General features: G+C 42.8%; 1 protein-coding gene and 1 pseudogene across 1 annotated transcript in view; both read left to right on the forward strand.

Moving 5' to 3' along the window:
• Positions 1–2733: 2733 nt before the first annotated feature.
• ptpn11b (protein tyrosine phosphatase non-receptor type 11b) overlaps positions 2734–16834 on the forward strand; it is a 60712-nt gene continuing 46611 nt past the window's right edge. The window contains exon 1 of the mRNA XM_070544992.1: positions 2734–2860. Coding sequence (XP_070401093.1) covers positions 2847–2860 — 14 coding nt within the window. The 5' untranslated portion in view covers positions 2734–2846. The remainder of the gene's footprint in view (positions 2861–16834) is intronic.
• On the forward strand, positions 3308–3426 carry LOC129164840 (5S ribosomal RNA; annotated as a pseudogene).

Raw genomic sequence — 16834 nt, forward strand, 5'->3', positions numbered from 1 at the left:
TTGTGCTTAGAGTTCCACAAAAAACATTTTTAAGGATTATTTCTGATTAGAATGAAGTTACTCTGAGGTTTTTATGCATGTAGAAGCTAACTGTTAGCATTAGCAACTCCACCACATGGCAGAACTCCTCCAGGCTTGTGTTTTTTTGTGGAGATAAAGCATCAACGTCACAGAGCAAACTGAATCAGTGGTTGCTGTTAGCCAATCAGAAGAGAGATGTCCAATCATCAGGAAGTAAGACTCCAGATCCTGTCGTCTGAAGCTACTTTTCCTCCGGCTGATCTCTACATCCACAAACTGGAGCACCAGAGCTTTCCCCCCAGAGAACGACTTACTCCTGGAGACCACTGCACATGTATTAAAATATGAGTAAAGTTGACCTTTAACCTTTATACGTGCACTATTTTCATTTGACACTGACAAACTAATGTTCAAACAACTTAACTGAAATATAACTTACAAAAGTCAGAAAATTTAAGACAACCCATTTCTTTTGAGTTTGACTAAACAGACTTGAATAAGCTGCTCCTTTTACTGGTTACAGAAGCTCTTAGAGCAAATGCTTGCTCCTGATAAGGCGTGCTTTATCAAAGCGCAGGCTTGTTTTAATGCATTTTTAAATCTTCTTATATAAACTTTTGAAGGTTACATTTGTACAAGGATTGCAGAAAAATACACCAGTGCATTACAATTCCAGCTCCTCCTAAATCTTCTAATCTGGGGCTTTTCTCGATCAAACAAACGTTTTCATCTTTCCTGGTTTCTCTACAACAAAAACGAGGAAGCTGCTACTTCAGCGCTCCATGGTTAGGCTTCTCCCTTTGGGTATTTATCATTTTCATGCTCAGAACGTTGTGCAAAAAGCAGAGAGGAACTCGTGGTTGTCCTCACAGCTTTGAAATTTGCGTCACTTGATTTATTGTGATTGTGAACAAACCACAGCTGCAGGAAGTCGCTCTTAAAGATTACCAGGTGTTTTACGTGCATGTTGATTGAATTCCTTTCTGATTTACGAAACTTTATTTACCTAAATACACGTTCGTTTTTAGGACGCTGATTGAGTTATGTTACCTTTGCTGTTCACAGAAACACCAACGTTGATCAAAAACAGCAAAATAAAATCAGCAGAGTAGCTCTGAATGAACATGTGACCCAGCTCCAGATAGCATCATACGTGTATTACCTTTCATACAAATGAGTTCGGAACTGTCGTTTTAGATGAGAGATAGAATGCAAGATTTCCTGGTTGTCACTTCACTCAGCCACTCGCTCGCTTTTTATTCTTCTTTGTTCCAACATACAAATTCCAGAAAAAATTCCATCATTAACATTAATTTTCTTCCAGGAAAAACAAATTTGGAGCAGTTTTCATTGCAATGAACAAGAAAAAAAATTGCAAATCACAAAAACCGTGTTCTCTAACGCCCTCGCTTGTGTACCAACTCTGCATGGTGTTTGTTCTGTCAAACACAATCAATAAAGTCATTTAAGCTGCGACTCACACATGAATAACATGTTTGATTGTCAAACTAAAATACAGCCTGAAGCAGAATTCATCTGGCAGAAGGAAAACAAACCTGCTGCAGAAATTTCACAGAGAGGAGAAGCTCCCTGTTTGTTTTGCAGGCTGCTGCTGCAGCACCGGGTCTAATAGTGGAAAACTGAATCCATATATGTGAAGTCCGTGGGCTCACAGACAATTGCATAAGCTCGGCCGCTGCACAGTAGATTAACCTACACTGATAACCACACACTGGTGACATCAGCGCCGCTCTGCCTCGATGCTTAGACAACTCTGCACCAATTCACGTCTACGAGGCCATCCCATAATGATTGTATAACAAAGGAGCCCTGTTTCTCTTATGACTAAGCAAAGCAGCCGCCTGCATATATCATACTACTGTTGCATAACTGGTAAACATAATGATCTGCTAGAGAAAAAAAATGAAAATATTCATATTGTTTTTTTGTTTAAAATAATTTTGATTTAGCTCATTTTTCTTTCTTTTTAGATTAAATATCAATAAATTTGATGACCTTATCATTTAGATTGATGAACGTGTTAACCTGATGACCTGCAGAAGGAAAAAAAATAATTTTTTTGACAGAAGTTTAAAGTATTTTTTTTCAATTAAACTTTATCTAAAAAAAATGGTGGACATGCAATAATTCTGGTTATGAAAGCCACTACATATTTCTGTTCCTTGTACTCTAACCTTAATAAGTTAGGCTGATTCCAGAACATCTATAATAATAGATAATAATAAAAAAAACAAGCAGATGAAAAGTAAGTTGTTGCTTGAGTAAATAGTTACAGACTTAGGAAAAAAACATTTTTTGTAATGTGCAGTTGCAACAAACTTACATATAGATAGAAGAAAAATATTTTCCAATCAGCTAATCACGCTGAAAATTGGTTGATTCTATCATCAGACATTTTCGTGCATCTCTGATAATGCACAAATCTACAATTTCACTGTAATCAAACAGTGACAAACAATATTCTGATTCTGACAGTTGAGTGTTTAAACCTCTAGCTGTACCTTGTATTTCAAAAACAATAAAATGTAAAAACTTATAATAAATGTTGGAATTAGTCTGTTTTGAACAATGCTGTTATAATAATAATAATAATAATAATCATAATAATAATAATACATATTTAGCTGATTTCACAGCTTGGATTGAAACAAGAACAACAACGGCTTTTATTTTGACAGGTGGCAACAGGAAGTGGTGTCAGTAATCACGTTCAGCTGAACGCTCAGAGGTTTTTATCCGCACAGCGACTCAGCAGAAGCTGGAGAGGAACGCTTCAGGATACTGGACAACTTTCAGAGTCTGCTATGACATCTCGCAGGTAAAAACAACCTGCTTGTTTATTTTTAAATTGTGGGTGAAGTGTCGCACTGTGTCACCGCGTGTTATAGAACTGAGCGGCTCTATAAGTCAGTGTGGAGAGATAACGGAGCAGCGGGAGCTGCAGCAGCAGGGGGTTTTTGAACTTTCCCTGCTGTCGGGCAGGCAACGGCAATATATATATATATATATATATATATATATATATATATATAATGTGTGTGTATACATATATACATACATATGTGTATATAGATATATATATATAAATACAGAGAGAGAGAGAGAGAGAGAGAGAGAGAGAGAGAGAGAGAGAGAGAGAGAGAGAGAGAGAGAGAGAGAGATAACAATAAAAGTATATTTTAAAAGATACATAAAAAGTGGAGTTTTAACAGTTTTATTATAAGCATCACTGTCTGTCCCATGGTGCAGTTGCAAGAAAACTTGTGTATATGGCCATACCACCCTGAAAAAGCCTGATCTCGTCTGATCTTGGAAGCAATCCAGGGTTGGGCCTGGTCAGTACCTGTATGGGAGACTGCTTGGGAATACCAGGTGCTGTAAGCCTCCTCTCCCTGGGCTGCCACCTTACCGTGGTGGAGGGGTTTCAGTGTCTCAATGATCCTAGGAGCTAAGTTGTCTGAGGCTTTCTGCCTCTGGTAGGGTCATCCATGGCAAACAGGTCCCAGGTGAGGGATCAGACAAAGAGCAGCCCGAAGACCTCTTCTGATGAATTATTAATTCGCCCGGATGTGGGTCACCGGGGCCCCTCTCTGGAGCCAGGCCTGGAGGTGGGGCACGTTGGCGAGCGCCTGGTGTCACAGCCCGAAGAGAAAACATGGGTCCCCCTTCCCATGGGCTCACCACTCGTGGGGGGGTGCCAAAGGGGTCGGGTGCAGTGTGTGATGGGTGGTAGTCAAGGGCGGGGACCTCGGCTACAGAAGCTGGCTCTTGGCACATGGAATGTCACGTCTCTGGTGGGGAAGGAACCTGAGTTGGTGTGTGAGTTTGACAGGTTCTGACTAGATATAGTCGGACTCACCTCAACGCATGGCTCTGGCTCTGGAACCAGTTTCCTTGAGAGGGGTTGGACTTTCTACCACTCTGGAGTTGCTCCCACTGAGAGGCGCCGAGCAGGGGTGGGCGTACTAGTTGCCCCCATCTTGGTACCTGTACTTTGGGGTTTACCCCAGTGAATGAGAGGGTAGCCTCCTTCCGCCTACGTGTGGGGGACGGGTTCTGACTGTGGCCTGTGCTTATGCACCAAACTACAGTTCAAACTACCCACCCTTTTTGGAGACCTTGGAGGGGGTGCTGGAAAGCACTCCTTCCAGTGACTCCCTCGTTCAGCTGGGGGACTTTAACGCTCACATGGGCAAAAACAGTGAGACCTGGAGAGGTGTGGTTGGGAGGAACGGCCCCCCGATCTGAATTTGAGTGGTGTTTAGTTATTGGACTTCTGTGCCAGTCATGGATTGTCCATAATGAACACCATGTTCAGACATAAAGATGTCCATATGTACTCTTGGCACCAGGATACCTTAGGCCTCAGCTCAATGATCGACTTTGCTGTTGTTTCCTCGGACCTGCGGCCGCATGTCTTGGACTCTCGGGTGAAGAGAGGGGCGGAGCTGTCAACTGACCACTACCTTGTGGTGAGTTGGCTCAGATGGTAGGGGAGGATGCCGGTCAGACCAGGCAGGCCCAAACGTATCGCAAGTGTCTGCTGGGAACGTCTGGCAGAGTCTCCTGTCAGACGGAGCTTCAATTCCCACCACCGACAGAACTTCCAAAATGTTCCGGGGGAGGCGGGGGACATGGAGTCTGAATGGACCCTGTTCCGTACCTCCATTGTTGAGGCGGCCGACCGGAGCTGTGGTCGCAGGATCGTCGGTGCCTTTCGTGGTGGCAACCCCCGAACCTGCTGGTGGACACCGGCGGTTAGGGATGCTGTAAAGCTGAAGAAAGAGTCCTATCAGGTCTTTTTGGCCTGTGGGACTCCAGAAGCAGCTGATGGGTACCTGCAGTCCGGTGATATGGCAGTCCATATTAGTTTTGTAGACTTGTTTTTGTGTGTCCATAACTTGTGTCCACACACGCATCAATGTGTCAGCCATGATTTAGATGTTGGATCGCAGGTGTGGTCTCAGGTGCTCAGACTGGCGCTGCGACTCAAAAAGTCAGCTTCCTTTTTGCTGTTTTTCTGTTGGATCAAAGAAAGCTTCCCTTTTGAAGTTTGCAAAATAATAAACATTTTCTACCCCTGGCCACAACAGAATGGTGCTGAAAATAGATTTAACTGGTGTTTATGAGGCCATGTTTGGAAACAGAGAAGTGAATCAGGCTGAATGCTTCATTGCACGTTTTGCTGTTTGGTTCCGCTTTTTCTTTGGGAGGAATTATCGAAGTGACTGAACTGATGACTTTTGCCAGAACAAGCCTTTCATCTTGAGGATGTCCGTTCCGTTTGTAACCATGCAAACTGAACCTGTGAGAAATGTTATTTACTAAAGGGTTTTAATAATTATTGTTATTTTTTACTTCCTCTAAATGAAGCGGTACACTGTAAAATCAGATTAGTTACTATTAATCAAAACAAAAGCATACAATCCGATTGCACTTTAAAACATTAAGTACACCGGAGTGTTTAATAGTGTGCTGGAGTCACTTAGGCCTGGGACGATATAATGTCCAACAAATTATTGACAATAAACATTATTATGGTCGATATTATCGAGACCAAAATGACCACTCATGCAATGTTAATAAATGTGGCTGGAAAAATGATTGAGTTAATTTTCATCTATCGTACGATTAATTGATTTATTGATTATCGTCCCAGCCCTCGAGTCACTAATAAGAAGTAAAATGCACAAGTTACTCTAATAAGACAAACAGGAAACAGTACTTGGAAATGAGCTTGTATTGAGTTGTACGTACAGGTGAATATGATGCATACGATTTTTTTTTCAGTAAAACTAATCTACGAGGCAGACTCGATACATGATATTACAGCCTTTATTGGTTTTAATTGTGATGATTATGGCTTACAGCTTCTGAAAACCAGACAATTAGAATTAAAGTACAAGTTTCACCTGTACTTTATCAGTACTAAATATTAAGTGCATTTGTATAATAATGAGAAATGACCCATACTTTTATAGTGCCTTTAAGAGTCAGAGGACTTCAGTGCTCTTTACACTACAATGCAGCATTCATCCATTCACACAAACCATTCACACGCTGATGGTGATGAGCTACAATGTAGCCACAGCTGCCCTGGGGCACCCTGACAGTACTCCCTTAGAGATAGCGTGAGAAGCTCGGTCATCCGGGAGGGGCTCGGAGTAGACCCGCTGCTCCTCCACATCGAGAGGAACCAGTTGAGGTGGCTCGGGCATCTGGTCAAGATGCCTCCTGGACGCCTCCATGGTGAGGTTTTCCGGGCACGTCCTACTGGGAGGAGGCCTAAAGGGAGACCCAGGACACGTTGGAGGGACTATGGATGGATGGATGGATGGATGGATGGATGGATGGATGGAGAAGCCTGTTCTCACACAAATTCTTCAACAGTCATTTGGCAACATTTAGGATTTGGTTGCTTCCGCTGGCCGTCGCTCGCTGCCCTCATCCACTCCTTCCAACATTTGAATCATCCTCCATATCCTCATCCTAACTTTCTGTCCCTTTTCTCTGTTCCAGACTCCGCCCCATCTCGTTAGTCGAACAGCCTCTTAAGGGAACTAACTTACACACATCTTTTTATTTTTCATACACCTCATATATTGACATGGGCACAATGATGTTGGTAACAGACATACATTTCAGTATATTGCCCACCTCTGGTGTCGCCCTAACCTCAACCCTAACCCAGCTAAGATTGATTGTTTAACTGACTGATCAATCAATCCTTTTGGTTTATTATGAATATTAAGATCAAGTCTGCACCAATGGAAACGTTACTATGTGAGAGGGTCAAAGTCACATGGTTTGATTTGGAAGTGGAAGCTACGCTTCATATCTTGCATTGAGATGTAAATGTTTTTATGATCTGCAGAGCAGGCCGGGTTTGCTAAGACACACACACACACACACACACACACACACACACACACACGCACACGCGCACGCACGCACGCACACACACACACACACACACACCAACCTGAGGTTATAGGTGATATATATCTTTCGTCTCATCCTCTGCTTTGGAAACAGGAGGCGACTCTTCTTCCTCCACATCTAGCCTCATTTGTTACTCATTGTGTTTGTGTCCACCACACTGGGGCGGCTTGTAGTTTCCACATATTTTGTCCTTAACTGCATTTTAGTCATACAGGAACCATCTGAACAGCCGCTCGTTGTTATTCAGTCTAACGGAGTTTACAATGAGTTGGGTTACGCGCAGCCTCTGCATAAGACGTTAAAATGAATCATTTTATGATCTTTTGCATTGTGGTTTATATTGACTTTCCACTATTGGAAACCTCCCCGTTCTGTATTGTTTATGGAACAGACCTCATCTGTCACTGAAACTTTTTGGACCAGCTGAGAGTAGTGAGTCCGTTTTTATGATAAGCTGTCAGGAAAACAACAGCCCATGTGGAGGGATGAGATAGCGCTGCAGACGTTTCCAGAAGCACTCTGAACCCACCGTCAGACGGTTTTTAATACGTGTTTTGCGTTTAGTTATTTTGGTTGGTCACAGTCCAACATAGATGGTGTGTAGAAGACAAAACGTTGTGTTTAAAAGAATAACAAATTAAAATATAAAAATATAAAATAATTGAAATAGCCTGCTTTTTAAGGTTTGATTGGTGGTGATTTTGTCCGAGCAGTCTAAATCTGTTCTGAGCTGCTGTCGTTTCTGGGTTGTTTGTTGCCAACTTTGAATATTATCGTCTGGCTCATTTGAATGTGTGCACCACTTGCCCCTGGCTGCAGGCACCAGTAACTTCCCTTTGGTTGGGCTGGGCCGCCGTGACTGTTGGTGACTACAACTTTTACGTTTAGAAAAAAAATAGCCCAATGTTTAGCTTTATAAATGAAGCTGTAAAAATTTCTAATTTCTTCTCATTTTATTCACAATTTTGTTGCTTTTTATAAGTTACAGTCAGCCCGCTGCTACCAAAATAGTTATTTCTTCACAGTTTTGAGTTATTGAAATTAAATAGCATACTACACCGCACAGGTGCTGCTGGGTCCTGGTGCTAGCCAAACAAACTGCATTAGCTGACTGAATAAACAGACGTTGATCAAAATAAACAGACAGAAACAAAATTCTAATGTTTATGCTCAGTTACTCATTACTCACAGTACATTTTCTTCAAAGTAGTTGTGTTACTCATGGGTTATTATTTGTGTCAATACTTTTTGCACACCATCCATCTCTGGTTGAAAGCCTTTTTCGTCCACGTTTGGATGCTGTTTGGAAGAGACGTTCAGCTGGACCCCTGGATAACTCCACATCAGATAGCGATGCTAGTATTGGCTCGTTATTGTCGGACGTAGGACCTTTCCCATCAGCAAAATGTATAGATCAAATGCACATGCACCCCTTGATGTGCTCCACACTGTCACAATCCGTTCTTCCACATAAATACTGCCGCCACTATGTTTATTCTATCTTTTGGTTGGCGCGTTTCCCTTTCCAGCTGTTTCACGTTGTTCCGGACCTTACTTTGCTTTGGAAAATGGACAAAAATGTCCCATCTGACATATGATCTGGGTATCTAGAGTCCAATTAGCACCTCTCCCAAGAGCGGTGCTTAGTCTCTTCCTGTTTGAACATCATTAGGAGACGAAACGATAACTTTGAGATGAGCAGAGTGACTCAGACCCAAAGGCACCAATGCAAAAGGCATGCTAGTTTGTCTAGGGCTACATCCCACAGTGCATTGCAACGTTATGTCACAATCTATTTTTAGCTACTGTAGAACACTCTATTGAGCCCAAGTTGGGTTATAGATGCCACCATCATGTTTGTCACTATTAAGACAAAAAATGTGTCTTGCAAGGCTTTCAGATTTGTTAAAAATTCTGTGATATGACAGAAAATTCCTGCAACGTGCAAGGGAAAAGGAAAACCCTTGCAATGGTTCGGAGACATTTTTGAAACTCCCTTGAAAATGTGTTCATTGTTTTCATCTGTATTTTGTTTAAAGGCAAGGTTCACTGAGAAACTGTGTAATATTTGTTCTTTTTGATATTGGTCACAGTGAAGTTCACAAATAGTTCTCAATCGCTATTTCTGGCATTAGCCATCGAACGAAAATCCACGGGGAAACCATCAGGTCAGAATAAGTGACAAATCTACGTCACTTTGTAAATTAGCATTCATGGACTCACCCCTCTTGGCTTGCAAATGCCAAAGGCTGTTTTTAGTTTAGCGCCCATGAGAGAGCAGAACTAGTAGAAGCTAATCGTTAGCATTAGCAACTCCACAACATGGTGTAACACATTCAGTTCGAACAGAGGCAGCAGAAGTATCATTTTGCTGTTAGCCAGTCAGAGGTGAGATGTTTGAATGTCATGAATAATCATGAGTAAGGATTCGGATCATTAGTCCTACCCATTAAAATTCACAATATGCAAACATCTAGCCTCAACGTTGATGTTTTATCTCCACAAATAACACAAACCCTGATGTGTTCCACCGTGTTGTGGAGTTGCTAATGCTAATGGTTAGCTTCTACTAGCTGAGATGCTCTCTGTTTTCCCATAGCCACAAATCAATACATCCTTCTGCAATCCCAAGCCAAGGTGGGCGGGGCCATAAATGCCCAATTTTCCTCCGACATAGAAGGCGATGTCTTTTTCTGAACAGATCGTTTTCTTGTCTCTCTCCTTTGCGCAGCAAACGAGGGCTAAAGAAAACTGTCACGCCCAGCATGCATCTGAATCTCCGAGTGACCAATAAGAACTAGTATTACAGTTTCTCAGTGAACGGGGCCTTACCCTTACCCCAACCCTGGTAAACTGTAATCAGTAACTATGTCCTATAAAGACAGTTTTTCTATTGTTGTAGATCTCTGCTCAAAATAATGCTTGAATAACCAACACAAGGTAATTATTAACCAGTCATGCCTCGAGTCACTTTTACTCAGTGTTGCATAAGTCCTCTTTACGCTGTGTAAACATGAAAAGCCACAAACACTTTTACCCATAGAGACAAGTCATTTTTCCCTCTAATGACACGGTTTCTGCCATTATTTGTCCAGCTGTTGTGTGCAGTGTGATCATTTAAGTTAGCTAACTGTTTTAAAGCTACTGACTCGTTCAGCAGATGATCAGAACCTCTAGTGATGGAGGGTGAGGGGGCAGTTTTTCAGCTGGGGCAAATATAGCTCAGATGATCTGCTAGACTAATAATAACTGTTGCAATGCCAAAATCCACACCCCAGGGCTTGTATGTGTGTGTGTGTGCTTTAATGCCATGCCGCGCTGCCGCTACTAAGTATATCACCTTTTGTCAGCAAGCCTAGACATGCACGCTTTAAATAGCTGAGCGGGACTAAATTGAACTTGAGACATTATGTAAGCAGAGTGGTGGCTGGATGCACGGTAAGGCTGTTTCCTCAACAAGCCCCGAGGCACCCTGCAGCTTGCTGCTGCTTCTGTCTCTATTACAGCGCATTCATTTTATTCAGCTCTTTCCTGCTGACATCTTTTCAGGTTTAAAAAGCTAAGCTGTTTGAAATTTGGCTGTTATGTTGTCTCTGTCTCCCTTCTCCTTCCTGCCCAGGGCCAAGTGCAGGGAAATAGGGTGCCTGGCGGTTGTTAAAGGGAATCCTATTCATGGAAATCCCTGAGTCACTCCTGTTGTTGTATTCATGGATCTGGGCAGGGAATGGGAGGAAGCGAGTGTGGATGAGCAGGAGGAGGAAGAGTTATCAGACAGAGCTGAAATAAAAGTGAAAGAAGCTAAAAGCCTTTACAATACTTAATATTAATGTAGTTATATTTACCATTCTTCCATCCATTAATCTACCCATCCATCCGTCCGGGCATCCGTCTGACTGACCGACCAACCAAAGGAAGTCAACCTTCTCAGAACCACTTAATGTGACTTGTATTGCCTGATTGAGCTTCTAGCCTTATGTCCAAGATTGAGCCCGACCCCCCAAATGGAGGGAGTTAATTTCATCCACTTGAACCCAGGATCCTGTTCTTTTAGTTGTGATACAAAGATCTCCACCATAGGTGAAGTTCAACTCAAAGATCAGTGGTTCCTTGAGGTCCCCCTTCCCTGTGTCCCAGACAAGCCAAGACCCCCAACCCCTAACAGCATGAACACATTAAATGTGATTAATTACAAACTTTGTAAAGACATACAGTTCTAACTCTTGCAAAGAATTTTAATTATACAATTGGGTTGGTTATTGGCATTTTATACATTTACCTTTTAACCCTCCCACTGTCCTAATGGGTGTGACCCCGCAAGAAAAGTTGACCATTGAGCAGGGTTGATGGTTTATCCCTTGGGTCCATGTGGCAGGGGTGAGGAGTGAGCACCACCTCACCCCTGCCACGTGGACCTCAAGGGATAAACCATCAATCCTGCCTCAGTACAGACAAAATTGTAGGGACCCCTTTAGGGGGTCATGGACCCACTGCCATAGATGGCGCAAAGATATTTGAACTCCTCCGCTTGGTGTAGAGATTCACACCCAACTCAGAAGCGACATTCCCCTTTTTCCCAGATCCTTTTATTTGGAGCAGCTGATTCTCATTCTGTCTGAATCTACACGGGCCTGTAAACACCACTGTAGATGTTTTACCAAGTTATTACACTTTTTGCACTGGTTAGGGGGTTTTGTTAATTAAGCATCAGATAACTGTTTTAGGGTGCAGATTTATCGCACAAAGTTTTAAACAAGCTCATGAATTCTTACTTTTGTACGAAGGTCACCGATGTCAGAAAGCATTAAAGCCAGAGGGGCTGAAGTCTGTTCACGTCATCATTACAACAGAAGGTTTTCACACATTTCTTTCTTTTTCTGAATGATGATAAATGTGCTGTTTCTTTCTGGGATTGTTTTCTTCTGAACATTAATCATTAAATGCAGAGGCAAACTCACTCGGAGAGAATAGGCAAACACATTTATCCTGCGCTACACAGGCGGCTTATCGCTGAAGATCTCAATAAGATTTCCTAGAAAACCCTGGGAACCTCACCACCAAGATTGCATAAGTGACATTTTGGAAAGAGGGGGAGTCGTGACAAGAAAAAACACTTTGTTTTCTCTGCTGGTGTAAAAAGACAAAACTGGAATAAAAGCTAAAATTACAGAAAATGGGGAGGGAAGTAGTTCTCAGCAGGTTATAAACCACTGACTTATTTATGCCTTGGAAAATGTAACATGGGTGCGAGGATGTGACAAATAGATTTTTAGCTCTTGAATTTGATAAAATAAAAAAGTAGAGTTTTGTATTCGTACTGGGAAATCAACTGTTTGATTTACGGGGACTGTTACGTCCCCGACAGGAGGTGTTAAAATGTGAAGGGGGCAACATAAGAAATGCGACAGTAGAGTTAAAATGGGTTTAATTGCTATAAAAGGTTCTAAAAAGAAGTGCAAACAGATGGCGAGCATTATTAAGATAATGCTAAACAACAAAAAAAAAACTCTCAAAAAGGTTAACATTAAAAGAGCAGTTACCAATATTAAAAACACCTGGTTAAAACTTATGTTCAAAGTTTTACCGGAACAGAAGGTGTTTTAAAAAAACAAAGTCAATAAAATTGTATCACAGAGTTGACCTTTAAAATGATCCCTCTGGATCACTCGGAGTTAAAGCTATAAAAGTTAAAGGGGCATTATGGAAGTTTGACAGCCAAAACATGTATAGAAATAATAAATGTCTTCTTCATACATTCTCCTGCAATGCCCTGGTCCTGTAGAATGAGCCCTGGCATTTTTACTGTGATTGCCTGTTTTTCTATAAAATCACAGAAAAAGAGAGATGCTCGGGTCAAGCAGGCTGCTTCATGCGCGTTCACGCTCAGGCATAGCCCGTAGCATTTGCTATCCGTAGCTTTAGCAACAGAGAGAGAGGTAGTGCCAACTCAGCGACTTTGTCGCTGTTCCTAACGCCTAGTGATGAACCTAGCTACATTTCTGAGGACCCTTAGCTTCTTTCTGTAGAACTTTCTTCTAGATATTTCCTGCAAATTAGCAACAAAATAGCCATTTTCACTCCGAGCCGTTCTTTGGTTTGACGTTGTTTCAGCTGTCATCAAGGATATAAATGTTACAGATACTGTGAATGTTACTGGTGTGTAGCTCACCTAAGCCCTTTTCAGACAGACATTCTGGAACATTTGCGGACAATTCAATACGGTTTTTAACCGGAACTGTGTTTTCAGACACACCACTTTTGTACCGGAACTTGTCCTTTCGGCTGCGTTCACACAGCAGGGAAAAGTTCCAGATGTCTGACGGCGGCGGGGGGTGGGGTGGGAGGTGGGGGAGAATCGGACTTATGTTAAGAAGAAGAAGAAGAAAATATCATTTCTATAGCGCCTCTCAAGATAAAAATCACGAGGCGCTTAAGCATAATTCTGCGCACACGAAGACGCATAAGAGACCTGGATGATGAAGCTCAGTGGTTAAAGGAATCACTGAAGCGGTGTGAAGTGCTCCGTCGCGCGTCTAGACGGTACCGTAGGAGGCGAGCTGCCGTGGTTCGCCGCATGCTACAGGAGCGAGTTATATAGGTGCGCACAGCGTCCCCCGGTCCCCTCCCCCTCCTCCTTGTCCGGAACTTTACCTCACCAGTCTGAAGCAGCCACCCTGTCCGTAACAAGTCCGGACCTGTTACTAGGGGCTTCGTCCGGTTAAATTACGGAAAACGTTATCCGGATGTTTGTATTCAGACACAAAGGTCTTACGGACAGATTCCAGAACATTTCCGTTTTTCATGGCCTGTCTGAAGGGGGCTCTAGTAAGATGTCTGACTCCCATGCAGAAGATCTGGGTTCGGTTATGAGTGTGAACATAGTTCAGTTAGAGTTTCTGTTTTACATTAATGGTATATTTTTTTACAGTAAGATACCCAAATTTTTATTTGAGACTCGCCAAACGGCATTGAATTCACAGATAAAAAAGATGTGGGTTCAACTTTCATTTTGGAACAATTTTTCAAGCAAGGGAAGGGAATGATCTGAGCATGCAGGAGGACTGACCCATCATAAACCTTTGTCGGCTGTGCTGAAGAGAAAGGTACAGAACCAAATTATTTAATTAATTAGCTGCGTGTTCTCCTGTCCTCTGTCCGCCGGGCCACACACACACACACACACACACACACACACACACACACACACACACACACACACACGGGACTGTCTCAGCTGTTAGTTTTGTTAAGGAGTGTGCACGTACAGCATGCGCGCCTCGTGCACGAGCCTACTATTGAAGCTGCCGTTACGCTTTTGGCCTGAGGGGGCAATCGCGAGCATAAAATATTCAAAAGTCCGTTAAGTCCCATTAAATCTCTTCTACTCGAAGGGGTTGAAAACAAACTGAGGCCTGGAGGACAGCCGAACCCCTGCACTGCTGCCTCCCAGACTGCTGAAGGCACAGCCTTTTTATCCAGGTGTTGGTGATCAGCAGGATTCAGATCAGCTGTGCTCCTCAGCAGCCTGGAAGAGAGGAGGAGGAGTGGCGGTGTCAGGCTGATCACCGGGGCTGGGTGATCCTGGCTCCTGCATCCCAGCGGCCAGGCTGGTAGCCGTAACAGGGACTATTAGATTTTAAACTTTATTTGCGTGTAAGAAAAATGAAATCTCTGTTCCAACAGGATGGCAAACGTTTGTATACATTTATTGACTTCATGTTTTAGTGATTAAAATAATAAATCACGTTATTTTCTAGTTGGAACAGAATAAATTTCAAAATTTGCTGATCTTTACCCAAAATAAAATTTCAAACTGAACTAAACCAAACCGTCGCTATGCCGTTAGTTATCTGCGTGCACCAGAGGCACTAAACCACAATGAAATACCAACGTGCTTAATTCTCTCACCCATCTGCAAAGCTCTGAAATCCAGTCCTGCAAAATTAATAGGCTAATGGCATCCTGCTGAAGTGGCTGGATTAGCTTGGCGCGGCCTAACTATGATCCAGTGTAACTACAACACATGTAATCTCCAGACAGCTGTTGCCTTTAGCCTCAGACAGGACCTGGGAGACCTTGTAAAGGAGACCCTGGCACCTTGATTTGGCCCGACCCGCTTTGTTTTACAGCCAGAGGAAGCTTTACGATTACAGAGCGACGCTTGGAGCCGAGCCACAGGCGAGAACCCGACCTTGTGGTTCTCTAAAGGTGGACAGAAGGTACCGCTGTGGCATGGCGGCAGGCGGGTGATCGCACTGGTCCACCTTGTCAAATTTGTACGGGGTTGGGAAGAGACAAGAAAACAGCTGACAGGTGGTATCAGGCCTGCTCACACTCATCTAAATCCCAGATTATAAACCCCCTCCCTCATTTTAATTCTGCACACACTCTGTTTCTGTATAACACTCTTACAAACCACCCCTCTCACTGTCTCACTAACCCTGTCACACTTTTACAAACACACACCCCCACCACCTTCTGCTACTCCATATCTTCCCAGCTCCCCGCCACCCACCCTTGTGTAACAGTGCCGGATTACAAGGATCTGAGGTTGCTGAAGTAAGGGTGCTGTGACTGGTGAGTTAGGCCACTGACAATCCCAATCTACCCAGTTCTCTTCCTGGATGGTTCTCACGCGTTACTTTATTCTCTTTAATACGTTTAACCTTGGATTTATCTGCAGTTTTGTGTCATTTTTGTGTTTGGTGCACCAAATGTGAAACATAAGAGGACATTTGAAATGTGAGCACCGTGTGCAGAGCAGCGTGTGCATAAATAGGGACATTTTAGCATGTCATTGGTGTGTGCTGCGTTTTACAGTGACGGTAGGGTTAGAGGGAGGCTAGGTGTACGCTCTAGTAGCCATTAAGCCTGTTGAGTTGTTTGTGTCTTTGAGCCAAGATCCTTAAAGGGGATGTGCCTCCTGCTCCCGGCTCACCGTAAACCCAATCAGGTGAAACGTTAGTGGCTCCTCTTTAGCATTCCAAGCATTGCTCCAGTGTTTGTGTCCGATTTCAGCCCATCTCCATCGTTTTAATCATTTTGGGACTGACAGTAGAATTGTGATGAGGGATTAGAAACGGATTACAGAAACAGGGCCCTTTTTATCCTTTGTGTTTATTTTTCCGTATGAATCAGGATTAAAAACAATACACACGTAATCTGTCCACCAGCTGATGACCGTGGCCCATCAGTGACCCTTCTGCACAATAATCTGGCATTGGCCAATTTAATTGGTAATGGAAGAAAATAATTGTTAGAAGCACAAATTGTGATTATAAGAATAAAAACTAAGCTGCTAAAACAGTGAATAATGTTTGCCATTAATGACTTTTTGGAATTAGTTTGTGACGCAGTTAAAGGTAAATAATATAAATGTCTCGTATCGATATGTACTTTTATTTAGATCTTTGTGTAAATGGGTGTCACTTATTTCTACATCTTTGATAAACTTGCATTTCTATTCTGCTGGTGTTTTAATATTGACCATTTAGCTAAAAGTCAGGCTAACGCTAGCTCAGCACGTCTCTGTGCCTCATGCTGGTCCGTCATGCTCCAACGAAACTGTTTGGGCACGGTGTCGGTCGGGTTGCTCGGGTGCAAGATCGGCTTGGGGTCCTTCGCCTGCTGATGACGTCAAAGTAGTTGACTGGCTGAACATGAACCTTACAGAAGATACGTAAATACGTTACATTGTTATCACGTTACGTTTGGCCAGGCAAATTTTTCTGTTGGAAAGATGGACAACTTTTACAAAGAAATCCGTCATTACCTCTTTGAAAATACACTTTTAGCATAGAGCTGCATGTATATTAGGGCTGAACGATTAACTGCATGTGCAATTAAATTGCGA

Source organism: Nothobranchius furzeri, chromosome 15 (assembly GCF_043380555.1).
Source record: "Nothobranchius furzeri strain GRZ-AD chromosome 15, NfurGRZ-RIMD1, whole genome shotgun sequence".
Classification (NCBI taxonomy): domain Eukaryota; kingdom Metazoa; phylum Chordata; class Actinopteri; order Cyprinodontiformes; family Nothobranchiidae; genus Nothobranchius; species Nothobranchius furzeri.